This window comes from Mirounga leonina, unplaced genomic scaffold (assembly GCF_011800145.1).
Source record: "Mirounga leonina isolate KUSES-001 unplaced genomic scaffold, KU_Mleo_1.0 Mir_91, whole genome shotgun sequence".
Taxonomy (NCBI): domain Eukaryota; kingdom Metazoa; phylum Chordata; class Mammalia; order Carnivora; family Phocidae; genus Mirounga; species Mirounga leonina.
The window spans coordinates 49,544,222-49,571,206 of NW_023270839.1; the positions used below are offsets into that span (position 1 = coordinate 49,544,222).

At 54.0% G+C, this 26,985-nt stretch overlaps 1 protein-coding gene across 3 annotated transcripts in view; it reads right to left on the bottom strand.

The window, feature by feature from the left end:
• Positions 1-26,985, bottom strand: part of PSTPIP1 (proline-serine-threonine phosphatase interacting protein 1) — a 46,347-nt gene that overhangs the window by 6,128 nt on the left and 13,234 nt on the right. For all 3 annotated transcript variants that reach the window (XM_034993608.1, XM_034993609.1, XM_034993607.1), the window contains exons 2-9: positions 20,544-20,644; positions 20,103-20,177; positions 11,657-11,691; positions 11,328-11,434; positions 8,965-9,027; positions 8,246-8,344; positions 7,444-7,489; positions 196-275 (exon numbers count right to left, since the gene is read on the bottom strand). In XM_034993608.1, the coding sequence (XP_034849499.1) occupies positions 196-275; positions 7,444-7,489; positions 8,246-8,344; positions 8,965-9,027; positions 11,328-11,434; positions 11,657-11,691; positions 20,103-20,177; positions 20,544-20,644 (606 nt within the window). The remainder of the gene's footprint in view (positions 1-195; positions 276-7,443; positions 7,490-8,245; positions 8,345-8,964; positions 9,028-11,327; positions 11,435-11,656; positions 11,692-20,102; positions 20,178-20,543; positions 20,645-26,985) is intronic.

Consider the following 26,985-nt stretch of genomic DNA (forward strand, 5'->3'; position numbering starts at 1 on the left):
AGGGCACAAAGCCAGATGGTGAGCTCCCAGAGACAGGGACCCAGCGCTGGGCCTGGGGAGAGAGTGGACGGGTGAATGAGGGAATGAGGCCTTCCTCCCGTCACTGCCTTGCTTTCCCCCACGAAGCAGCTGGAGGGATAGACATCTTTCCCATTTTGCAGCTGGGGAAAGGACTCCATGCCCAAGGTCACTCACCTCACAAGTGGTCCGGTGTTCCTGCTCCCACTCGCCCCGCACCTTCTCCAACTGTTCAATGTTCTGCCTGTACACTCGCTCTGGAAGCACAGGTGGGCCTCAAGGAGACCAAGGCCCAGACACCCTCCCCGACCCTCCACCCCTTTGCTCCCGCAGTGCCCCTGTACCGAGTGCCCTCCAGGTCCTTGGAGTGCCCCCTCCTCCCTCAGAGAGACCTGCCCTGGCTTCTGGCGCCTCATTTGAATGCCTGTTAGGGCCACCTACTCTGGTACTGGTCTTTTGGCGGTGACTCTTAACTCCCCACTGTGCTCTGAGCTGCCCAGGGCTGCAGTGGAGCCCATACCTCAAGATCAGAGTTCAGGCCTCTTGCCATCCCTGGGTCCCACCCTCTCACACTTTCTGAGGCTTGGAGAAGGCAGCACTGAAGGAGGTAGGGGGAGCATGGGAGCTGTGGAGATGGAAACCAGCAGACTTGGCCATGACCTCCATTCCCAGAAATCTGAGGGACACCTATCTGCCAGCCAAGGGAGCAGCTGGGTCCTGGGAGAGGCAGAGCAGAAGGGAGAACATTTCCAGGGAGAGTGGGGGTGAGCTCTCTGGACTAGGAGGTGTGCCAACAGAGACAAAGCGTGTTGGGGGAGGGGGGTTCTGGCATCTGGTGAAGGATAGAAGAGAAAGAGGCCTAGAGAGGGCTGTTTGTGTGTATGAGAGAGGTGAGTGGGTCTGTCTCCCATGATGGCGGGGCTGTGAAAGTCCTGGGCTCTGGAGCCAGATAGCCTGGGTTGAAATGCAATCACCACCCCTTCTTAGCTGTGTGACCTTAGGTAAATTACTTAACCTCTCTGTGTCTCAATTTCCTCATTTGTTAAAAAGGGGGTTGCAACAGTGTGGCCGAACCAGTGGGGGCTAACCTCACCCACTAGCACACCTGCAGCAGCTGCAGCCAACCCTCTCAGCTAACTGCGCTGGTCGGTGACCAGCCCTCCCTACCAGCAAGCCTGCAGCAGTCACAGCCAAGTCACAACAGGAGGGTATATGTAGCCCACACAGGTGATACCTCTGGAGTCCTGGTTCTAGTGAACAGGAAGGATTGTGCACTGGGCCCCACAGGACACCTTCTACATAAGACCACTACTTTCAAGTCCAGGATACATAACTGACTTAGCTAATACATAGAAACATACACAGACAAAATGGGGGGAAGAGGAATATGTTCCAAATGAAAGAACAAGACAAAAGCTCAAAAAAAAAAAAAAAAAAAAAAAAAAGAAGAACAAAGCAAAGATAAACAATCTACCTGATAAAGAGTTCAAAGTGATAGTCATAAAAATGTTCACCAGACTTGAGAGGAGAGTGGATGAACTCAGAACTTCAACAAAGAGATGAAAAAAAGAACCAAACAGAGCTGAAGAATTTAATAACTGAAATGAAAAATACACTAGAGGGAATCCACAGCAGATTAGAGGATGCAGAAGAACAGATCAGGGATCTGGAAGATAGGGTAGTAGAAAATTTCCAAGATAAATAGCAAGAAGAAAAAAGAATTTTAAAAATGAGGATAGGTTAAGGAATATCAGGTGTACTAAAATTTGCATTTTAGGGGTCCCAGAAGCTAAAGAGAGAAAGGGGGCAGAAGACTTACTTGAAGAAAGAATAGCTGAAAGCATCCCAAGCCTGGGGAAGGAAACAGACATCTGGGTCCAGACATCCAGGGTCCAGGAATCACAGACAGCCCCAAACCAGACAAGACAAACCCAAAGAGGCCCACACCAAAACAAATAATCATTAAGAGATCAAGAATTAAAGCTAAGAAATCTTAAAAGCAGCAAGAGAGAAGCAACTAGTTATATATAAGGGACACCATAAAGCTAACAGCTGATTTTTTCAGCAGAAACTTTGCAGGCCAGAAGGGAGTGGTGTGATAAGAATAAAATGCTGACAGGAAAACAACAACAACAACAACAAAAAACAACAACCTAAGGGTGTCTACCTGGCTCAGTTGGTGGGAGTGTGTGACTCTTGATCTTGGGGTTGTTTGAGCCCCACGTTGGGTGTAGAGATTACTTAAAAAAAATTAAAACCCCTAAAATCAAGAATACTCTACTTAGCAAGATTATCATTCAAAGAAAAGTTAAAGGAGTTCATCATCGCTAAACTGACCTTACAAGAAATGTTAAAGGGATTTTTTTTAAATGGAAAAGAAAAGGCCGTAACTAGAAGCAAGAAAATCATGAAAGGGAAGAAGTTCACTAGTAAAAGCAAACATATTGTAAAAATAGTAGATCAATCACTTATCCAACTAGTGTGAAGGTTTAAAGAAAAAAGTAGTAAAATCAATTATATCTACAAAAATTAATCAAAGAATATGCAAAATAAAAAGATGTACAATATGACATACATAAATGTAGAGGGGGGAGTAAAAATGCAGTGCTTTTAGAATGTGTTGGAACTTAAGTGACCATCAACATATAAACTGCTATATACATAGAATATTATATATGAACCTCATAATAACCACAAACCCAAAACCTATAATAGATACACAAAAAATAAAGAGAAAGGAACCCAGCCATAACACTAAAATTATCAAATCATAAGGGAAGAGAGCAAGAGAAGAACTACAAAAACAACCAGAAAACAGTTAACAAAATGCCAATAAATACATATTTATCAGGGACGCCTGGGTGGCTCAGATGGTTAAGCGTCTGCCTTTGGCTCAGGTCATGATCCCAGGGTTCTGGGATCGAGCCCCACATCGGGCTCTGTGCTCAGCAGGGAGTGTGCTTCTCCCTCTCCCTCTGCCTGCCTGTCTGCCTACTTGTGATCTCTCTCTCTCTCTCTGTCAAATAAATAAATAAAATCTTAAAAAAAAAAACATATTTATCAATAATAACTTTAAATATAAATGGACTAAATGCTCCAATCAAAAGCCATAGGGTGACGGAATGGATAAAAAATAAAACCTATTTAGGGGTGCCTGGTGGCTCGGTTGAGCATCAGATTCTTGATTTCAACTCAGGTCATGATCGCAGGCTCATGGGATCAAGCCCCATGTCAGGCTCCACACTCATCGTGGAGTCTACTTGTCCCTCTCCCTCTGTTTCTCCCCCTGCTCTTGCTCTCTCTCTCTTTCAAATCGTTTTTAAAAAGTAAGACCTATCCAAATACTGCCTCCAAGAGACTCACTTCAGACCTAAAGACACATAAAAATGAAGGGATGGAAAAAGATACTCCATGTAAATGGAAGCAACAACAACAACAAAAGCTGGGGTAGAAATAATCAGACAAAACAGACTTTTCAAAAAGACTGTAACAAGAGACAAAGATGGGCATTACACAGTGATAAAGGGATCAGTCCAACTAGAGGATATAACAATTGTAAATATCCATGCACCCAACATAGGGGTACCTAAACATATAAAGCAAGTAGTGACAAATGCAAAGGGAGAAATTGACAGTAATACAACAATATTAGGAGACTAATATTAGGAGACTAACTCCACTTACATCAATGGATAGATGATCCAGACAGAAAATCAATAAGGAAACGATGTCTTCGAATGACACTTTAGACCACATGAACTTAGATATGTACAGAAGATTCCATCCCCAAACAGTAGAATACACATTCTTTTCAAGTGCACGTGAACATTCTCTGGGATAGATCACATGTTAGGCCACAAAACAAGTCTCAGTAAATTTAAGAATGTTAAAATACTACAAAGCATCTTTTCTGATCACAACAGTATGAAACTAGAAATCAATTACAAGGGAAAAACTGGAAAAAAAAAAAAAAACCCACAAACACATGGAAGTAAATAACATGCTACTAAACAACCAGTGGGTCAATGAAGACTCAAAAAGGAAACCAAAAAATACTTGGGAGATGAATGAAAATGGAAACACAACATTTCAGAATCTCTGTGAGGTGGCCAAAGCAATTCTAAGAGGGAAGTTTACACCAATACAGGCTTACCTCACGAAACAAGAAAAACCTCATGTGAACAATCTAATCTTACATCTAAAGGAACTAAAAAAAGAACAAAGCCCAAAGTTAGTAAGGAAGGAAATAATAGAGTGGAAATAAATGAAATAGAGACTAAAAAAACCCACAACAAATCAAATCAATAGATCAATAAAACTAAGAGCTGGTTCTTTGAAAAGAAACAAAATTGATAAACCTTTAGCCAGACTCATTAAGAAAAAAAGAAAGAGGACTCAAAATCAGAAATGAAAGAGAAGTTACAACCGACACCACAAAAATATAAAGGATTAGAAGAGACTACTAGAAAAAAACGGATGCAGAAAAACCATTTGACAAAACTCAACATCCATTCATGACAAAAACTCTCAACAAGTAGGTTTAGAGGGAACATACTTCAACATCAAATGAAGGCCATATATGACAAATCCACAGCTAACACCATATCAATAGTGAAAAGTTGAAAGCTTTTCCTTTAAGATCAGGAACAAGACAAGGATTCCGTTCTCACCATTTTTATTCAGCAATCAGAAAAGAAAAAGAAATAGCCAAATTGGTAAGGAAGAAGTAAAAGCGCCACTATTTGCAGATAACATGACATTATATACAGAAGGCCCTAGAGCTTCCACCAAAAAACTATTTTGCAGGATACAAAATCAATATACAGAAATCTGTTGTATTTCTGTACACCAATAATGAACTAGAGGAAAGAGAAATTAAGAAAACAGTCCCATTTATAATTGCACCAAAAAGAATAAAATACCTAGGAATAAATTTAATCAAGGAAATGAGAGACCTGTACTCTGAAAACGAAGGCCTTGATGAGAGAAATTGAAGACAACACAAGTAAATGGAAAGATACACCACGTTCATGGATTAGAAGAATTAATATTGTTACAATGTCCACACCACTCAAAGAAATTTACAGATTCAATACAATCCCTATGAAAACACCAACAACATTTTTCACAGAACTAGAACAAATCCTAAAATTTGTACAGAACCACCAAAGACCCTGAACAGCCAAAACAATCTTGAGAAAGAGTAACAAAGCTGGAGGTATCACAATCCCAGATTTCAAACTATACTACAAAGCTATAGTAATCAAAACACATACCGGTACATAAACAGATTCATAGGAACAGAATAGAGAGCTCAGAAATAAACCCGTGTTCATATGGTCAATTAATCTACGGCAAAGGAGGCAAGAATATACAATGGGGAAAAGATAATCTCTTCAATAAATGCCCCTTGGAAAACTGGAGAGCTGCATGCAAAAGAATGAAACCGGACCACTTCCTTATACCACACACAAAAATAAACTAAAATGGATTGAAGACCTAAATGTGAGACCGAAACCATAATGGTCCTAAAAGAAAACCTGGGCAGTAAACTCTTGGATGTCAGCCTTAGCAATATTTTTCTGCATCTGTTTCTTCAGTGAAGGGAAACAAAAGCAAAAATAAACAATTGGAACTACATCAAACTAAAAAGCTTTTGCACAGCAAAGGAAACCATCCACAAAATGAAAAGACAACCAACTGAATGGGAGAAGATAAGGGGATAATATTCAAAATATATAAAGAATTCATACAACTCAACATTAAAAAAATACAACCCTGGGGCACCTGGGTGGCGCAGTCTTTTAAGTGTCTGACTCTTGTTTTTGGCTCCGGTCATGATCTCGGGGTCGTGGGATCGAGCCCCGTGTTGGACTCTGCGCTTGGCATGGAGTCTGCTTGAGTTTCTCTCTCCATCTCCCTCTGCCCCCCACCATGCATTCTCTCTCCCTCTCTAAAATAAATCAATCAATCTTAAAAAAAAAAAACCCCAAAACCCAATCTGATTAAAAAGTGGGCAGAAGACCTGAATAGGCATTTTTCCAAAAATGACATACAGATGACAAATAGACACATGAAAAGATGCGGGCACCTGGGTGGCTCAGTTGGTTAAGCAACTGCTTTCGGCTCAGGTCATGATCCTGGAGTCCCAGGATCAAGTCCCGCATCGGGCTCCCTGCTCCGCAGGGAGTCTGCTTCTCCCTCTGCCTCTCCCCGCTCCCACCCGCCTCATGGCTTGTGCTCTCTCACTCACTCTCTCTCTCTCGCAAATAAATAAATAAAATCTTTAAAAAAAAAAAAGAAAGAAAGAAAAGATGTGCAGTATCACTCATCATCAGGAAAATGCAAATCAAAATCAGTGAGGTATCACTTTATACCAGTCAAAATGGCTAGGATCAAAAAGACAGGAAACAACCGGCGTTGGCGAGGATGTGGAGAAAGGGGAACCCTCTTGCACTGTTGGTGGGAATGCAAGCTGGTACACCTACTCTGGGAAATAGTATGGAGCCTCCTCAAAAAATTACAAACAGAACTATCATACAGTCCAGTAATTCCACTTCTGGCTATTTACCTGAAAAAAATGAAAACACTAATTGGAAAAGATACATGCACACCTATGTTTAGAGCAGCATTATCTACAACAGGCAAGATGTGGAAGCAGCCTCAGTGTCCACCGACTGATGAATGGATAAAGAAGAAGTGGTATATGTATACAATGGAATATTATTTAGCCACAAAAAGGAAAGAAATCTTGCCATTCTTGACGACATGAATGAACCTAGAGGGTATGATGCCAAGTGAAATAAATCAAAGAGAAATGCCATATGATTCCACTTTATGTGTGAAATCTAAAAAATGGAACAACAAAAAAACCAGAAACAGAATCATAAAAATAGAGAACAAACTGGTTGCCAGAAGGCAAGGGGGTGGGAAGATGCACAAAATAAGTGAAGGGGATTAAGAGCTATAAACTTCCATTTATAAAATACATGAGTCACAGGGATGAAAAGTACAGCATAGGGAATAGAGTCAATAATATTGTAATAACGCTGTGCGGTGACAGGTGGTAACCACATATATCTTGGTGAGCATTGCATAATGCTTATAATTGTCGATTCACTGTTGTACACCTGAAATTAATATAGTATCATATGTCAACTTCACTTCAATTAAAAATTTAAAAGGGGGATAGTAATAGCGCCACCTCGTAGGATTCTTATGCAGAGTAGTTGAAACATGCAAAGTACCAAGAACACGTATGTTTTTATTTTACTTGCATGATTATGTGAGAGTGGTGAGCATGTGCCTCTGTACAGTCATGTGTCCGTGTGTGTCCCCAGGGTGAGGAGAGTGGTGTGCAGGGGGCGGGGGCCAGGCCTCTCTGGCCACCATCCCAGGTTGGAGGAAGCGGGCAGGGCTGCGTACCTGCCTCCATGGCTGAGTCCTTGCACTGCTTGGCCTTGTTCTGGCTCTGAGGAGACGGAGGGAAAGCCATGCTGAGCTGGCCCCAGCCCTCGGGGTCCCAGCCTCCCCGGGGGGCTCTGAAGTGCTTCCATCCCACCCTTCCTGAGCCACCCAAGAGGACACTCAGGAGCCAACTGTGGGCACCTTCCACCGTTTACTCCAGCCTCACTCCACAGAGGACCACAGTCAAAAAGGGTCCAATAAAAATACATAAAAACAGAAGCGTGCAGCCCATGCACACAGGTGTGACAACTGGATGTGAAGACCTGAGGGAGAAATGTGGATGGAGCCAGGTACCGCTGCTCCACCTGGCCACCGCTGACCCCGCTGGCTGGGACTTGGGCTCTGCTTTCGACTTGCTGCCCCTAAGTCGCCCTTGGGCCCCTGTTCACCCTCACCCCAGAGGCCAGAGCAGTCAAGACGCTGGGCTCTGGATGATCTGGGTGTGCATCCTTTCTCCATTGCTTCCTGGCTCTGAGACCTTGGACAATTCACTCACCGTCTCTGGGCCTGTTTCCTCTCTGTGACATGGGTCTCCCCAAGCCCCTCTCCAAGGGTTATGTGAGAGTTAGCTGGTCCTGCCTGTCCATGCCCTGAGATTCTAGGAAACCCCTTTCACAGATGGGGAGACGGGGTTTCAGAGAGGAGTGGGTAGATGTCCCAGATACAGACCTTTCTCGGGGTGTCTCTGGCACCCCCTCCTTCCCTCCCTGCCATGTTCCAGCCCTGGGTGACACCATATGGCCTCAGTGGCCCCACGCACCTTCTCCACCTGCTTCTGGGGGCCATTGGTGCTAATGCGCTCGAAGGCCTGCTCAGCGTCATCGGCATCACGGCACTTCTGCTCATATGACTTCTTGGACTGGGGGAGTGGAGAAGCGGGACTGGGGGGGGCGCCCAGAGTGAGGCTCCCTGAACCCAGCCTCCCTTCTCCCTGTCGGGGGGCTGTGGGTGGAGTGGGGGCCTCCTGATGAGGGACAGGGGTCTGGGGGTCCAGAAGGGAGATGGAGAGAGGAGTTTTGTTCCCAGGCCCTGCCCCCCTGGGGACAGTGTGGCCCTGCCCATGGCCGCATCCTCTTTAAAGACATGGTCACATCAAACCACCAGCAGGTCCCTGAAAATGCCATGCTGGCCTCTGCACATGCTGTCCCCTCTTGCAGAACCCCTTTTCTCCTTCTCCCTAGGGGAGACAGCTCAGGGGTCCCTTCTCCCTCCACCCCAAGTCCCCAGCTGACAGCATGGATCATCGTGTGGGCCACTGTCTGGGACTGCCCGCCTGCTCATCAGTCAGAAGCTCCCCAAGGGCAGGGCCTGGGCCTATCCACATGGGCCCTTGGTTCCCCGTGCAGCCCCGAGCACCCAACAGGCCATGGTGTGTGTTGTTGGATGGGTGGTTGGAGGCTGGCCCTGTCCCAGGGGCCCAGCCCAGGGCTCTTGGGGTCCACACGATGCGTCCTCCAGGCCCGTGACCCTCACACTCACATCCATGGCCTTCTTGTAGAGAGATAGCTTGGTCTTCTGGACACGGTCCATGACGGCCTCGTACTGTAGGCGACACAAGGCTCTGAGCAGGGGGGCTGTGGCCTCAGGATGCTCCCTAGGCCAAGAGAACTGGTGTCCCTGGGATGAGGCACAGCATCCCCTCCTGGCTCTGAAGGGGGCAGTGACAATATGTCCTCCCTCTCCCGTGCCCTGCTCTTTCACAATCTGCTCAGGACAGAACACTAGAGCCCAGGACAGGATGTGCCCATCACATCTTTTTGCCTCAGACTCCAGCCACGATTTGGTCTCTCTCCCCGGACTACGCACCCTGCACACACACACACACACACACACAGCCCTCACTCATAGCCTCTGTACCTTCTCACACCTGTCACACACTGTGTACACACATGCATGCCAAATTCACATGACACACACACACACAAGTACACACTAACAGGTCCCCATTGTTCCCACTGCTCACACTTGCACGCCCAGGCCTTCATGTGCACACTCAGTGCCCACAGACACCACTCATAAGTACACACAAGCACACTCTCCTGTGTCCCTATGCACAGCCGTGGGCCTGTTCACACAGGGGCACACCCACGCACACACACGCACAGCCGACTTCTGCTGCTTGTGCGCACGCAGGGTCACTGCACCCCTACCTCACCTCGCAGGCTTCTTGTTCAGGCAGGGGAATGAAATGCGGCTCGGACAGAGGTTGGGCTGTAAGGAGCACTGGAGCTGGCTGGGCTTGGGTTCTCCGTGGGGCCCGTGTCGGCGGGGAGACGTCTGGCGAGCCCGCAGGTCACAGAGGCGCGGGCACACCCACGTGGAGACACCCGTCCCTGCTCACCGGCAGGCCCCCACGTGTGCCAGGCCCCCTGCCCCCCTGCCCCTGTCTCTCTCGCGTGCACACACGTACACACACACACGTGTCCATATGCACACACGTGTATACACACGAGCCCAGACTGTGTCCCCGCAAACTACGTTACGGTTCTCCACTTGTGGGGGCCCTGGCTGCTCTGGGGAAGGCATCTCTCTGGCTGCAACAGCTCTTGCAGACACGACAGCCCCTCTGGCCCCAGGAGAACTCAAAATAGCCAGTCCGGGGCCTCGCTGTCTCGGCGGGTGCTCTGCACCCTGCGGGCAAGTCCCAGCTCAGAGAGGTCACCTGCTCCAGCGCCTTGAGGCGGAGCTGGCCTCTGGGGCTGGCTTTGGAGACCAGCTGTCTGCTCAGGGACCCAAATTTAGAATCCTGACAGCCCGAGCGCCCGGGGGGCTGGCTGGGCGGATAGGGCGGGCAGTGACGCTAGATTTCTGTGGTCAGAGCCGCTCATCAGAGCCGGAGCCTGTCTGAGAAGACTGAGGGGGGCCTGGTCCATGGCTGGGTCCCCAAAGCTTGGGAGGTGGCCTGCAAGAGGGAAATTGAGGCACAACAAGGAGAAGAGCTTGCTCAGGACACCCAGGCCCAGCCTGGATCCAGCTGTGAGCTGGCAAGCCTTTCCCTTCACAGCTCAGTTGGGTGGACTTTTCCATTTTTCAATTCTTTGGAGAGTCTGCTATGATCCTTCATCTCCAAGTGAGAAGTGTTTCTGTGTGCTGGCCTCTCCCATCCTGTCTGGGGTGCCACCCTCAACACTAAAGCCTTGAGAGGCTGAGCACATGTCCCCACCTGCCTTCCCAGCAGCCACGTGCTCACCAGTCAGAGAGTCTCAGGCCTGGGAGGGGGCCCTGGGACACTGAGGTCACTAAACCCACCCCCCACCCCACCCCTGTAGCTTCCAGACTCTGCTTGCATACCTTCCATGATGGGGACCTTACTTCCTTTCCATGTAGTCCCTCCATCTAGGGACAGCCACGCCCTGCCCACGGGTGAGAAGTACCTTGGGATGCCGAGGTAAGCCCACAGCGCCCCACCGCCGCCCGCAGCCTCTGTCTGCCCCTCTCAGCCTGGGCAGCCCCGCAGAGCAGCTACTATGGCTGGCCACCAAGTCTGCCTTGCTCCTGGACAAGCAGCCCTGACCCTTGGGCTGAGGACCAGTTTCTAGCGACTCCCCAAATCAGGTTGCCGCCTTTGGATACCCCCAAGCTGTCAGTGATCCTCCACAGTCTGTTGTAGGAAGGTAATCAAAAAGACCTATGCCTTTCCCTCTTCCTGGCATGAGACAGCTCAGGGAAAGACCCCCAGTGGGGCTCTCAGGCCTGCACACCGGGCCCGGGTTCCAGTGGCCCATCCCCGCCCACACCCATCCCCTCGACATTGAGTCACTCTCACCCCCAAGCCTGGAGTGCTGTCTCCCCCCCCTCCACGGGCTCCGTGTGGAGGGCCCATGCCCCCGCACCCACTTCACCTTCTTCCTCTGCTCCTTCTGTCTCTCACGGAACTCCTCGAGGCTCCGCAGCTCCTCGCGCAGGGCCAGGGCCAGCTGGATGTGGGAGCTGCCCACATTCTCCATTTCTGGGGGCAGAGCACAGAGGCGTGGAGCCCCAACCACCCCCCCCACACCCGTGCCTGGACCAGCCCTGCACCTCCCAGACCCTCCTCCAGCCTCAGAGCCCTGTGTGCAGCCTGAGCAACCCCTCCCCGCCAGAACCTATCTGCTTCCATCTATGGGGACACGGCTATTCCCAGAAGGTCCTGTCACCCTGCAGCCTTGGGTTGGGGGCAGTCAGGACTTACGCTGCTTCAGGGAGTCAAAGGAAGCCCTCAGGGAGCTGCAAAACAGAAAGGCCAGGGTCAGGGGGAGGAGGGCACAGCAGGCCTGGAATTCCCCCCACCCCCACCCCCACCCCAGGGACTTTTCATTTGGTGGGAAGGCTCTAGGTCACTCACACACACTGATCTAGACCCAGACAGTGACCACCCCCTCAGAACCAAGCTGGGATTTCTGGAAGGCAGAGCTCCTCTTTGGAGGTGATAAAGCCATCACACCTCCCGGCAGTGGCAGAGTGCTCCTGGCTTCTGCATGTTTTCAGGGCTCTCCCTCCCTCATTGGGGTCCCTCTCCCACCCAGTCCTCTCCCATCAGGACGAGCTGAAGCAGGAGAGCGCAGGGTTCAGACCTGGCTTTAGGCAAGTGGCCTGGAGGGTGTTTGGAAGAAGCTGGGTGGGAGAGGCAAGCAGGGCAGGGGTACAAGAGGAGAGACAGGTGGGGCCTTAGGGCAGGAAGAATGGGATGTACGGGTAAGGACAGCAAGAGGCTGTCCCTGTCCCTGGCTGGGGCGGCTGGGCAGACAGTGGTGACATTTCCAAGAGAGGACCCAGGAGAGAGTACATGACCCAGGAGGGGGTATACAATAGGGTGCACCGAGCTTGGGGTGCCTGAGAGAACCCCTCAGGAGGAGTCAGGAGGCAGCAGTGTGGCCATTCTGGGGTAGAGATGTGGGTGCCACAGAGAGCAGGAAGGGAAGAGGGGGGCACTGGGGGACGATGCCCAAGGGTGGGGTTGCCAGACAGCAAATAAAAATACAGGGCTCCTAGTTACATTTGAATTTCAGATAAACAACAAATAGTTTTTGAATATAATGTAATATATGGAACATACTTACATCCAAAAAGTATTTGTTGTTTATCTGAAATTTGAATGTAACTGGGCCTCCTACAGCTTATCCAGCAGCCCTACTGTGGGGACTGCCCCCCAGAACCACGGATGGAGCTGGTGCCTGATCAAAGGTGTCAGTCCACCCAGGACCCAGTCCTGTCTCCTGGTAGGTAATGGGGCGCCATGAGGCAAACATCCCCTTGGGTCAGAAACACGAGCAACAGGGGCAAACACCTCTCTCCAGGTCACTGGGTCTCAGGGACAGGGGCCTCTCGGTGGGGTGGGTTCCCCATTCTGGTGGAGCAGGAGAGTGACTGGAAATCCCAGCCTGGGGGAGCAACAGGACCTGGGCGGGGGCTCCTGCTCTGCTCTGCTCTGGAGCCGGACAGCCTATGTGACCTTGGGCAAGGGACTTATGTTCTGTGCCTTGGTTTCCCCTTCTGTAAAATGAGGATAATAACACAAACAGGATGGTTGTGAGGAATAAATTAATTAATATGTCTAAAGCACCTCCGTCAGGACCTGGTTGTTGTTGCGCAACCCTCCCCCGAGTCACATCTGCACATCCCTGTCCTAGGTTGGGGGGGTTCCCCAGGTCCCTGAACCTGACCTGAGCTGTACCTCCAAAGTGCCCCACCTAAGAGCTTACTGGGTGCCCCCTCTTATCAGAAACCCGCCAGGTTTTGCGTTCAGGTGGGGGTGCCCTTGAGGTTCTCTGTGGGGCTCCATAGGTCGGACCCCTTCTCACCTCCCCATAGCCCGAGCGGGCACGTGGGGCAGACAGACTTGTGTTCACCAGCAGCTGTGTGAGGGGAGCCTGGGCCCGTCATGCCCCAGCGAGGGCCCGTGGGTGTCAAGTCTCCAAGTGCACCCAGAGACGGAGCACAGAGGTTGCAGACTGCCCTAGGGCAGTATCTGGGGTAACATTCTCTGCCTGTGTTGGTGGCCCCTTAACCAAGGAGGCGAAATAAGCTGTGGCTCCCTCTGCACCAGGATGCCTGAGGAGGCGCAGTCAGTCGAGGCAGAAAGAGAAATTGAGGCCAGAGCGTGGCCGGGCGTGCTGGGATCACACAGAAGCAGCAGGCAGGGACCGGGTCGCTGGCCGCACGCTCCGCCGCCCCCTGCCCGGCCCCGCGCTCCCCTCCGCTCCCCTCCGCTCCCCTCCGCTCCCCTCCGCCGAGCAGCGCGCCCGCCCCCTGGTGGCCATATGTCCTCCTGACGTCCTCCCGGCACAGCCCTGGGCTCCTGCCCTCCTGCCGTGGTCTCCCCGCAAGCCTTGCAAGGCAGGCTTTCCAGGGGCCTCCCTCTTCTCATTGGACAGTTAGGGAAACTGAGGTCAACCAGGATCAGCAACCTGTTAGGACCCACAGGGATCCAGGCCTAGGAGAGAACTGCGGGGGTCTGGCCCGTGGCCGACCCGGGCCTTAAACTAAGTAGATCTCGAAGTGTGGTCGGAAGACCAGCAGCATGACCACCACCTGCGAGCCTGTTGGAAACACAGATTCCGAGGCTCCGCCCCAGTCCTCCTGAAGCCGGAACTCCAGGGGGCAGCCCAGCACTCTGCGCTTTAACAGGCCTCCGTGGCCTGCTGACGTCCGCTCGAATGTGAGAATGGCTGGCCTAAATTCTTTAATTCTCCATTCTCGCAGCTCTGCTAGGGAGGGTCCCATCGTGATCCCCATTTTACAGATGAGAAAAACAAGCATCAGGGAGGTGAAGAAACTGGTCCGTGGCCACACGGTGGGGGAGACGCAAGGCCAGCCCCCTGCTTCTCACCAGAGGAAGGAGAGGGGGGATTGCCAGGGTGACCCCGCCTGCCCTGGGCATGAGGGGTCAGGACTCTTCTCTGACAGAATTGATGCCTTCCAGTGGCTCTCCCTCCAACCCCTCTGCTTACTCACACACTCATGTCCTGCCTCAGTCTCTCCATTCATGGTGAGAGCTCCTCCAGGCTCAGTGTGACCCCCCTCCCCCACGGCCAGCCTCACCCACACCCCGTCAGGCCCCAAGTCCTTCATGACCACATCCCGCCCCAGAGCTCAGGGCCTGCACATCCACCACCTGGTCTTCACCTCTTTTTATATCTCACAGCTCACAAACACCTCAAATGCATAATGTCCAAAACTGGACTCAGCTCCCCCCCCACAAACCTCCCTTCTCAGCCCGTTTCCATCTCAGCAAAGAGCACCTGCACCTGGCTGGATGCACCAGAAACCCAGAGTCGTCCTTGTCTCAGCCCTTTCCCTCCCCCTGCACTGCCTTCTCTTTCACCTCCTCAGTCTCCTCTCTGTCTGCCACTCACTGCTACCACCCTAGCCTCAGACCATCAGCTCCGACCCCCCAGCATCAACACTTGATAAATACCAAGGCCTTTCTCAATCCTAAACCCACCCTGCCGCACCCTCCTTGGCCCATGGACTCAGGCCGTCCCTCCCAGCCTGGGGTGTCTGTCAGGAACCACAGCCTCCTGGGACAGCTGGTCCTTCTCCCTACCCCACCTTGGGATGCTGGGTGCCTGAGTCCACAGCACTGCCATGTGACATGCAGTCTCTGTTTCCACCCTGGTCAGTCCTGATGGTGACGAAGCCCATGCTCACCTTGGGCTCCCATTGGCTTGCTGCCCATTGGGGCTGCATGGGTGGCAGTGCTCATTCCACCTGGGGTGGGGTGTGGGGGGCAGGATTGCAGGCTGTGACCACTCCAGGTCCCCCCCCGCAACTGCTCACCTCGGGGCTGCAGTCCTTCCTGCCCAGCCACCAGAGCTCCACTCACACAACAGGGCCCAGGACTCCACCTCTCTTTCTTGGCCCCAGACTTTCAAGAAGGCAGCCTTGGGGAGCACCTGGGTGGCTCAGTCGTTAAGCGTCTGCCTTCGGCTCAGGTCATGATCCCGGGGTCCTGGGATCGAGCCCTGCATCGGGCTCCCTGCTCAGCGGGAAGCCTGCTTCTCTCCCTCTCCCCCTCCCCCTGCTTGTGTTCCCTCTCTCGCTCTGTCTTTCTCTGTCAAATAAATAAAATCTTAAAAAAAAAAAAAAAAGAAGAAGGCAGCCTTGGTTGTGTGGGGGAAGGGGGGTTTCACTTTTCCTGGAACCAGAGGCAGCCCACTGTACGTTAGCCAAGACTCTCCCCTGGAGAATGGCCTTGAACTCTGATCTTGAGGATTTGCGGAGCATTTGAAGTCTTTCTCTGCTCCATCCGACCCAGAAGAGATGGCGTCTCATAGCTTTTCTCTCTCCCGGTTCCTCCCTCTTGCTGCCAGGACCTGCTCAAGCTTCTCTTCTATTGTGTCTGTGTCACATGGCAAGGACGGGGCCTCGTGCAGGCCTCTACCCTCTGTTATCTGCCACCAGTGTCCTTATGTGTGACTCATCCCATTGCCCTTTCTGCCTTGGCTCTCAGTACGCGCCCTGAAGTGCCCTGCTCAAACACGGTCAAAATTTCGAGTGTAAACACCTCCTTCCATATTCTCCCCACCATGTCACGTCCCTGCTTGAGCCTCGCTACCCCTGCCCTCCTGCTGGCCAGGAGGCTCCAGCCTCCCAGCTGACAGGAGCAGGCTCTTCTTGCCTCAGTGCTGGAGGCTGGAGGCAGGGCCTGATGGCGCTAGTGTCGGAGGGCCCCTGATGGGAATAGGGCCTGCCTGGCTCCCTCTAATGTCCTTAGCATGTCTTCATTCTCTGAGCTCAGAAGAGAGATCATGGAGAAAAAAAAAAAATCCCTCTGACAGGAAAACCACAGCATTTTAGGTTGTGACAAGAGCAGGTGAGGCGGGGATTCAAACCCACGTGCCTTGAGGAGGTGTCCTGAATGGTGGTAACCACCTGGGGGCTCACGGGAAGTTGGCCCCAGCCCTGCCAGCCTTGATTTCCTTTCATTTCCAGAACCCTGTGGCACCCCAGCACCCTACCTGGGGCAATGTGAGCAAGACAGGCCTGGGCAGGGGGGAAATAGGAGCAACAACCAGAGCAAAGGCCCGGATGCTGGAAGGGAGAGTCAGGGTGAACTTTCTGCCGAGCTGGATGTGCAGTTTAAACCGTATCGATAAGCCCTTCGCCCGCGTGATGAGGTCTTTAAAGTGCATTGAAAGGGCTTGTGGGGCTCCCCTAGTTCAGGGACCAGGTCTCATATGTGCATTCTCCATTCCACAGCCCAGTGGGAGTTTGCTGAGGCAGCATGTGGAGGAGGTGAATGCTGGAAATGATTTGAAGATGGGGGTAACCTCCCTTCAATATATATGGCTGAGCCTCCAGGCTTGAGCGAGGTTTCTGGCTGGTCTGAGGTCAAAGGATCATGCAGAAATGCTACATCTTCAGGCAGCAGAGGCCGGGCAGGCCAGCCCACTCTGCCCTCCTGCTCTCACTGGGCTTCGTCTGAGGTCACTTAACTCCTCAGCTTTGGTCCTCCCCATTTGCTCCTGTCTAGCCTATGCTTGCCCTCAGAGGAGCTAAGAATAAGCATCTCATGCAACCTAGGAGGGGGTTGGCCATGGGGGGGGGCTGGGGACGTCACCCCACCAGGCGATGGGCCCTGGAGGATGCGCTGCCAGCCCCACGCTGAATAACCAGGGCATTCCCAGGGGCCAACCCCAACATACCTCCAAGTCTCCATGACAATGAGGAAGTGACCCATGCTTCCATGGCCACCCTTTACTCTTCCCACAGGGAGCCCTCCAGGTTGGAACTGGGACAGGGTGACCTGGTCTAATCCAAGACCCGAACAGTCACACAAGGGTGAGTGTTTGGGAGGACTTCCTGGAGGAGGTGGGGCAGGAGAAGGCCCTAGAGGGAGGGGTTCTGAAGCAAAGGATTGGGGAGGTTCCCCACAGTGTGCTAGAGTCTAGCTTTGGGATGGTGGGCTATTCATTTTGTGTTATTTTTAAATTTTTGAATTCTCCTGACTCAGCCTAGGGCATGGCAGGCTCATCATAGGCTTTCCATAAATGCTGGCTGAATAAATGAACGGATGATTGATGCTTGGCCCACGGTTAAGGAAAGGAATGACTGCATGGTCTCACTAATCTTAGTACATGCCACATGGCTCAACAGCTCCACTTACTGAGTGCCTGGTGTATGCAGTCAGCCAACCTGCACGCTGCATGGGGCATGACCCTAAGGCAGGCAGTAGGTGAACCAGGATGGGTTCGACTCCTGCCCCTCTTGCCCACTGGCTCTGAATTTGCCCTGCCTTTGCCCACCTCCAGCAAGTCCTCCAGGAGGAAGGCATCTCCCCTCCCTCTCCATCTCTCCCAGGAGGCGCCCTCCCCAGGCCACCCTGCTCTGACCACCCCAGCCTGGGTTCTCACCCACCATTCCCTGTCTGCTCTGGCAACATGCGTCTGGGCCATGGGGCCCCTGTGCTGGGTGGGCTGAGCCATGGGGCCTGGCACTCCCGACCTGGGCTCCAGCTCCTCCTTGGTAGGCAGAAAGGCGGACCCTGTCTCTACTCCTTGCTCTCTGGGGCTCTACCCCTGATGCTCCCACCTTGGACGAGGGCTGCCTTCCAGTGACACTGGCCTCCGGCTTTCTAGGCCGGGGAGCGGCTGGGCCTTGAAGGAAATGGTCTAGGTTGCCCAGTCAGACTTCTCAGCCCTAAACTAAGTAGGGAGAGCCCAGTTTATCTGACATACACAGGTGCCTATAAGACCGGAAAGAACCCCACTGTTGATTGAGCTTTGCCCTGGCCTGGTGCTCTCTGCTTGACATGGTGATGCCAGAGCACCTCCGGGGGGGCCACTCCCCTCTCACAGCCCAGCCCAGAACTCAGAGGGGCAGTGACCCCCCACGGCCACGCAGTGTAGGAGGCAGGGCAGACCTTGCCCCACTTGGCCTCTTATAGCCGTGTAGGGGATCAGGACCACCCAGAGCATTGCTCCAGCCACTTCCTAGTCCTGCAGTGGGGCAAGATGCTGTGTCCCTCCCCACCTTCCCCACTGCCCACCAGGATCCCCTTCCATTTTGTTCTCTCCATCAGTGGCTTCTCCTTCCCTATTTAAGTGCCCAGTGACTCACAGGCTTCTGAGTGTGAGTGTGCCTCACACAGCTTGCCTCCAGCCCGGGTTCCTGTCATGGCCCAGCCTGGAGCACCCCCCCCCCCCCCCCCCCCACCCCCAGGAGGTCTCCTCTCTTTCTGGGAAGGTTCTCCTTTTCCATCTGGCTTGGGTGGCCAGCAGGCGGGCAGGGACACCTCCTGGGTCATACTCCCTCAATCCCTCTTCCCCAGGGAAGACAGAGAAGGGTTCCATCAGACTTTCATTCATTCCTTACCACGTCCTGCGCCCTCCTCTGCACCCAGCCTGCATCCAACCCCACCCCTGCCCTGTTTATCTGTACCACAGCCCACTGGAGTGGGCAGATGAGAACCCAACTCAACTTGTCCCCACTCACACGGTTCACAAAGGCCAAGAGGGGACTGGAGCTCATGCATTCTTACTTCCAGAGCTGTGTTCATGCTTTCTGCACCCAGGCACAGACCTTTGGGCATTGAGCATGAAGCTCCCCTGGCCCATACCACTTCTTGACCTTCTTCTAGCTCTCCCCATGTCTTCTCTGGCTCCAGTTTGGAAGCAGGAATGAGCCAGGGTCCCCTGTGTCTTTAGAACCCCCAGAGAATGTTGTATATTCAGGGTGTTCAAATGAGGGAACTAGGTGCCAGGTTTCGGAGCTCACAGGCTTTGGGGCCACTTTTGTTGAGCAGAGCCAGACGTGGACAGGCTTGACCTCCGGGGGAGCAGGGGCAAGGCTCAGGGTTGCTATGGCCGCTGCAGGCTCCACAGGTCGGCGCTCCTGGGTAGGAGGTCCTGGCCCGGGGGTGGGGGGGGCAGGGCAGAGTCCACACCTTCCCAAGGCAGCCCCTCTATGCCACTGTTAGAAAGTTCTTCAGCTGCCCTCACATTGTCCCGCTCTCCCTGTCTGCTGCCCCGCCCCCCACTCTGCACACAGGGACCCAGGCCTCAGGACTACAGGAGACCCCTGCTTCACAGCAGCAACGACCCCCATTGCCTCCCCTCCGAGCCAGGCCTGAGCCGAGCCTCTGGACTCAATTAATCCTTTGAGGAAGGTTGTGTTATCGTTCCGCTCTCTGTCGAGGAAATGGAGGCAGGGAGAGCATCAGGGAGCAGCCTGACCCAGCTGATGATCACACAGCAGACGGGTAAGGACATGATACTGGAGCCCGGGCGTGGCCCCTCCCGCCACTGTCCCTGGTCACACCTCTGTCCTTGAGGCCCAGGCTATGCCAAGGCTACACGGGGCGTGGGCCACCAGGGGAGGGCCTGTCACCTGGCTCTCAGGACGAGGGCAGAGGTGCTGCTGGCCGTGCTACAAATGCCTGAGGACAGATGTCCTCTGTCCCCTGCCCAGAGCTTTCCTGGCACTCAGACAGCAGGGCCCCCCACCCCCGAACCTGACCTCACCCAGAATGCCCCGTCCCCAAGAGAGTTGTCCTCCAGGCATCTCCGTCCTGCAGCCATCCAGACCCTTCCTGGCCCTCCCCGCTCCACCCGCTGCCAGGAAGTCCTAAACGCTGTTGACGGGCCCAGAAAGCACCTGGCGAAGGAGGAGGGAGCCCAGGGCATGGGACCTCTTACTTGATCTCTGTCTGGCCGCCTGCCTTCCGGGCGATCTGCACCAGCTCCTTGCCATAGCGCTCCTCTGCTTGGGCCCTGCAGGAACAAAGCGCGGGCCCTGTGTCCCCACTTCCGCTGGCTGCGGGCCCTGGATGTCTGTGCTGCAAACTGAGGGTCCACCCACTCGGCCTCTGGGGGCCGGCGGGCCCTGCAGCCTCCTCCTTGAGAAGGTTAAGCCCCCAGCCCTTCTTTGAAATAAATGTTGGCCAAATACCTGCACATTTGAGGGGACATCAGATTCTTGGCCCACTGGGGGGAGGCCCTGGCTGGGAAAAGTAGGGAAGTCACCCTCCCGAATCTTCAGAGCAGGGGGTGTCCCAACAGCAGCTTGGCTGAGTGGGGGGGGGCCTGCTGCTTCCACGGCCCACTCCCCCTCCTGGCCCCCTCCCGGGTCTGGCTCACCTCTGCCTCAGCAGTTCCTCCACGTCCTTGCACATCTTCCTGCCATCCAGCAGTCTCTGCAGCAGCACCTCATAGCCTGTGTGGGCCGTGAAGTCCCTGCACTGGAACACGGGACAGAGGGGTGCGTGAGTGTGGGTGGGGCAAGGACCCCACTGCCGCCTCCAGGGAAAGTCTCTCTCCAGCTACTGGGGCCTGACCTGCCTGTCCGCCTCCAGGCCCCACTCAGGGACAGGCTCTCGGGTTTCAGGAGCCGGCTTCACGCCGGCACTCAGTGGGGCCCCCGTCCGTGGATGCGCCAGGTGTGGGAGCCCTACGCGCCATGAGAGCGCCCAGTCCAGGACGCAGCAACTCCAACACAAGGTGGCCGTGGGAAAGGCCACCTCCAAGGCCCAGTGATGACAGCCTTACAGGGTGCCCAGCTCAGCTTGCTCCTGTCACAGTCCCAATAACCCTATTATCTCCATCGTCCAAGGGAGCAAACTGGGGCACAGGTGGGGGAGGCTTGACCGCACAGGCCCGGCCTTGAACCCAGGCTGTCTGGCTTGAGTCCGTGCTCTCCACCTCAACACCACATGGCCTCCTGCAACAACAGCACCAAGTGGTGTTTCTTGATTGACAACTGTGTGTCAGCTGCCGTGCCACACTCTGTGTGTGGGCTCAGGTGACCTTCTTGTCCCCACCGGGTCAGGTGGGCCTTGAGAGCGACTTCCAGGAGGCGCACACACCCTAACACATGCCTAGGATCCCTGGCACATGGCCAGCACCCTAGGGCCAGCCCTTAAGCAGGACAGTGGGGAAAGGGGTATTTGGGAGAAGTCTCCCAGACACGACTGCCCCTCTGCTGCCTGGCACTTGCTCAGCCCATCCTGGCGCTCCTGGCCAACAGCATCTCCCTTCTCAGCCCTGGAAGGGATTCTGAGCTGCTGGTGCTAGAGCTGGGGGACGGAGGTAGTACTTAAAGGGCCTCCTAGGGCCTCCCCTGGGGCTAGGGAGTTGTGTTGGGGCCAGGCTGCACACAGGGCTAACTGGCAGGGTAGGGAGATGGAGAAAGTGGTGAAACATGACGCTGACAGCAGGGCCTTCCTGCGTCTCTGACCCAAGCCTGGCTCCCGCACCCATGCCTGAGGAAGGACCCCCAGCCCCCACCCTCTGGGATGCTGGGCCAGGCGAGCCCTGAATTTCAGCACCTAGTTTGTCTTCTTTTCCATCCCCATGGACCCCCAAAGCCTCGGAGACTGGAGAAAGGGTCCTTGCTTTCCTGAGCACACATACCACCATCCCATCTCAGACCTCAGCGAATCAGTGGGGCCACAACTTGGGGGAGGCAAGTCAAGCCCATCTTAGGGTCAAGAGCTGATGGTGCACCTTTCCCCATCCATGCCTCTCCTCAAATGCTGTGTATGGGTATGTAGGGAGAGGCAGGAGAGGAGTCTAAATCCAGGAGAGCTTCCCACAAGAAGAGGCATTTGAGCCAGGTTCTAGGAGAGAAGATGTTGTTCTTCAAGGTCTAAGTAGAATCAGACATGGTAGGAAGGGCAGAGATTCCACAGATTGCCTCAACTGGCCCTGTGCCAGGTCCAGCCCTCCCTCAGCAAACTCAAAATAGTGAAATCTCCAGGCCTGTAGGATACCTAGGACTCCAAGCTTATTCCCTTCTCCATAAGCATCCCTAGAAATTCCTGAGGCCCAGGCTCAGCTGCCCACAGGGTGTCAAGCAGTGTGTGTGGGCCCTGGCTGGCTATTCAAGGCCCCAGCAGAAGGAAGTTGTCCCCAGAACCCCTGCCAGCCTGTCCGGGATCAGGCGTCACCCCCACATCTGGGCTGGTGTGGTTGGGCCAGGCTTGCATTTCTGTGGCTTTTGTGAGTGGCCATTCGCCCACTAACCAGCCAGCAGACCAGGGCTTTCCGCCTCTCAGTCCCTGCCCTCCCTCCAAACGCCCCTGGCAGAAGGTTGTGACAGATGGGGAGGGAGAGGAATCCGGAGCCTCAGCCTCCTGCCCTCTCCCCACGAGGGAGGCACTCTGAGCTGGACACCAGCGTTCAGGGCCCAGGGCCACAGACCAGCAAACTAGGAAGCATCTTGTCCAGTGCCCGTCAGTCCTCAGGGAAGCTGAGGCCCAGAGAAGGGAAGGACCTACTTCAGGAAACACGGGCAGAGGCAGGACAAGCATGTGGGCTTGCAGGGGACCTGTCACTGCTCCCTGGAGCCTCTGGGAGAGCTGGCATAGCCCACCCCTGCAGCTCTGCTCTCCCCTCCTAGGCCCCTACCCGGTCCCAGCTCTCCAGGGGAGCCCCTCCATCCTTACTGAGACGCCCAGACTGGAAAGACAAGCAAAACCAAACCTACGTTGGCCATTATGTAGGAGGCAGAAGGCAGCAAGGGGCCCTGCAGGCTGTGTCCCCAGGAGCTCAAGTCCCCAAAGTGCAGCTGGCTCAAGAATGGTGTTCAGCCTCTGCTCAGTGGCGTCAGCAACCGCTGTGGCCAAGTGAGCCATGGTCACAAGCGATGAGACTGTTCTGAGGAAGTGCCTGGCTCCCTAGGGGCTGCTCCCTCCCAGCGCTGCACCCCTCCCCCAGCCTGCACCCTCCTCCTCACCCCTACCCGACCACCTCCTCCTCCAGGGAATGGGTTCTGACTCATTACCCAGAGTTGGGCAGAGTCTGCTCAGGCTGCTGTTGAGGAAATGAATGAGCCAATCATTCAATTAAATAATCAATCAGTTCTGTAAGTTCACAGTCCAAGGCCCAGCCCGCATATCACCCCTGCAGCGGGGCGGAGGGGGGGAGGGGGGGGGCTGGCCTTCCTTCCCAGCACCCACCCAGCTCCACCCTCTAAGTGCCAAGCACTCGCTGCCAGTCCCCCTCCTTTACTGACTCACATTTCCACAATGCAGAAGCTACCAGGCAGGGCCTCACCCCTCCTCTGTCTACCCACAGCCTCTGTTGCCTGAAACCCACCCATGGCCTTCATCTTAGTGAAATTATGGGATCTACCAGCCACACACTGGGAACATCACAGCAGTTTTCTTTCTTTTTTTTTTTTTAAGATTTTATATTTATTTGAGAGAGAGAGAGGCGCACAACGGGGGGTGGGGCAGAGGGAGAGGGAGAAGCAAACTCCCTGCCATCGGGAAACCCGATGCAGAGCTTGATCCCAGGACCCTGAGATCAGGACCTGTGCCAAAGGCAGATGCTTAACCAACTGAGCCACCCAGGCGCCCCATCACAGCAGTTTTCTTATTAAAAATGCCTCCCACCCACAGACGTAAGAACAGGGATGAGGAAACCCAAAGAGGGGAAGTGACTACCCAAGTTTCTCTCAAATGGTAAGGGTCAGAATCTGGGCTATGAACCCAGGTCTGCCTGTCCCCCAGCCCACATACCTACATCAGTGATTCAAGAGATAACCAGCACCGTTTTTCATTTTGAAACATCAAAAAATAATTTTAAAAAATTACTTTTGAAAATGATTACTCAAATTCTTTCCAGCTTAGATCAAAGCTGTATTTTGGGCTATCATCCAGTTACCATGGATTCACAGAGACCAGCTCTGTGCCCAGGCTGGGTCAGAGGAACTCTTCCCTGGAGAGGGGCCATGCTGGCTCCGCAGATGTGCACCCTGGGAAGCAGCAGGCAGCCAGAAGCCGGGCCTGCGCCCGGCGGCACCCAGAACAATCCATCCTGGGGGAGGGTGCCAGGTGCTGAGAAGCTACGGTCCCCTCCTTTGGGAGGCCTGCTCAAGCCAGATGTGGGAGCCCAGGCCTCGCCATCACGCTGGATCGGGCCTCCACCCAGGGAGGCCCGATCAGGACAGCAGGATGTCTCCTGAGGCTCTAGAAGGAAATGCTCAGGAAAGCTCTGAGCAGGTAGAAGCATACTCCTGCCTCAGCCTTCAGGCAGTGTGGGGAAGGCCTGGGTGTCCCGGGCTGCCCAGGGACAGCCCAGCTGCTTCCTTCTCTACGCAGGTCTACGTGGCAGCCATCGCCCAGGGTGCCGTGCCCGCACTGGGTGGATAGAAAAACAGCCTTTGTACCCGCCACCACTTCTCCCTTTTCCTACCCATATCACTCTTGGTGGCTGCAGGGGCTAGACCACAGAGACCAGGGCCTGAGTATGGCATTTCTCTTCGTGGGACTTGGTTTCCTCATCAAAGAAGTGGGGGCAGAGGCCAACCTCTCCCCTGGCCCTGACAACCCGCTCCTCTAGGGCACAGCCCCCTCGGGGCACACTGCGGCTGCCGAGTCGGGACGGTGCCCAGGCCGCGTCTCAGAGACCGTGCAGACTCCGGCAGACTAGCTGTGGGTCATGACCCCTGGTCATTCTCCCTCTGCCAGTGAAATGGGCCCAGCAGTTCCCACCACCTAAGGAGCAATGAAATGATGTGCACAGCTGAGAACAGTGAACAGAGATCACAGCATGCCCGGGGTCCAGTATGAGGCTGAGGATTATTTACCCCCATTTTACAGGTGAGGAAAATGGAATGCAGGGAGGTCACCTAACGTGCCCAGGGCACAGGTGGGATTTGAACCCAGCTCTCACAGGCCAAGAGCTTAACTCTTCACCTACCAATCTCGTGCCTCTCTGCAACCCCCCAAGCTCAGTGGCTGCTCAGCAAGGGGGTACTCCCCAGGCCCTGCCCTGTCCCGGCCTGCCTGCCACCAGCCCCACCAGGCAGAGGCGTAAGAGGGATTGGCGTGCCCAGGAATCGGCAGACATTCTTCCTGGGGACCAAGTGAAGGGCTGTGGAAGGTAGCTGGGAAGAGCTGCCCTGTGACTTGCTGCTCACGAGAACTACCTGACAGGGAGGGAGGAGCCCCCACTTGGGGCCCCGTGGAGCGGAGGGCTCAGAAGCGGACAGCTGCAGGGAGCAGAGCAGGGGGATTCTCGGGGGGATGCGGTCAGCAGAGAACCCAGAAGAGAAAGAGCTACCCCCCGGGCCTCTGCCCCCTGCTACGCCATCAGCAGCTCCCAGAGCTCCAGGGAAATAAGACCTTTCACCCCTTTAGAGTCACTGACCCCGCACCCCATCCCGTCTGAGGAGACACCATAAGCAGGGCTTATGGGGAGAAATGGCAAGTGAAGAAATGGACCCCGTCCTTTCCCCATCGTAGGCTTCCCATGTGGAGTCGGGAGACTAGGAGTGTTCAACTGAACAAGAGAGAAATTCTGATAGGAGGTTGAACTGGATGAGTATACCGAGACTAGAAAAGGACTAGGAAAAGCTCTAACACAAAGGCCCAGGAGTGGGGAGGGAAGACCTAACAGTGGCTTTAGAAGGTAGAAGAAAGAAAAATTCAGTTGCCAGCTTGCACCCTACCAGGCTCAAAAACCATTTTGTAAAATGTTAACCATTTTTGTTGAAAGCCTTTCTAATGTCTGACATGCTCTTGGGTTGATGGGCTCTTCATTCTTTAGCCTTAGGGGGAAAAAAAAATCACCTTTTATCAGTGGGAGAGGGGACAGAACAGGAGACTAGACTCACTCTTCTCACCCCAGACGCCCCGGAAGCCCAGGGCAGCAGTCCGAGCAGGCGTTCGGGGCCACACGATCCCAGTTTCACAGAAGGGACCTCTGCAGCCAGCGTGCCTCCCGTGGCCAGCTTCCTGGCAGCAGGTTACTGTTGCTTGTCTTCAGTGGACTGAGAAACCGAAGGGTGAAGATTATCAGGAAACTGAACTCTCCAGAAAGCAGCTCCCTGAAGGTGGGAAGTGGGTCTGTTTTCCTGCTGGGTCCCAGAGCCCAGCATCTGCAGTGCAAACACATTGGACGAGCGCCAAATAAATGTCTCAGGGAGGCCCTCGAGAGGATGTGGTTTTACAACTGCTGGCTCCGGAGATGTCCCGTGGAGGGGACCAGATCATTGGCTTGCGTTTCAGTGACTCATTACCCAACACCTTTACTAGCCAGACAGACTCATCCCCTCTACTTCTTAAAGCAGTATTATTGTCCCCATTGTACAGGTAAGGAAACTGAGGCTCAGGGTGGCTCAGTCCATGAGTGGCAGCCAGGCTCTTTTCAATGCCCTACAGCTACTACCCCACAGTGAGGCTCATCTCTGCCATTCTTAATTGGCAAATTGAGGAAGGCAAAGGACAAAAAACCCAAGTGTGGCTTGGATGGGTGGATGGATAGATGGATGACCAGAGACTTCTGTAAGCAAGCTAGTTGCTTCCCTGGAGTATCCAGGGGCAGGTGGGTGAAGAGAGGGTCCCAAGCCCAGGTGCTTGAGAAATCGCTGAGGCCTGCAGGCCTTTGTGGGGCCATCAGGAGCAGAGGGAGTGTCTGTGGCTGGTGTCCCCAGAGGCCCAAGCCAGGACTCTCGCGGGTAGAGGGAGGGAGGCCAACTCCAGATCAGCACAAGCAAGGGCCTCCCAAGACCAACCCAGGTGGTCCCAGATACGGCTGCACAGGGTCAGCTGCCTCAGCAGGTAGAGAACGCCCC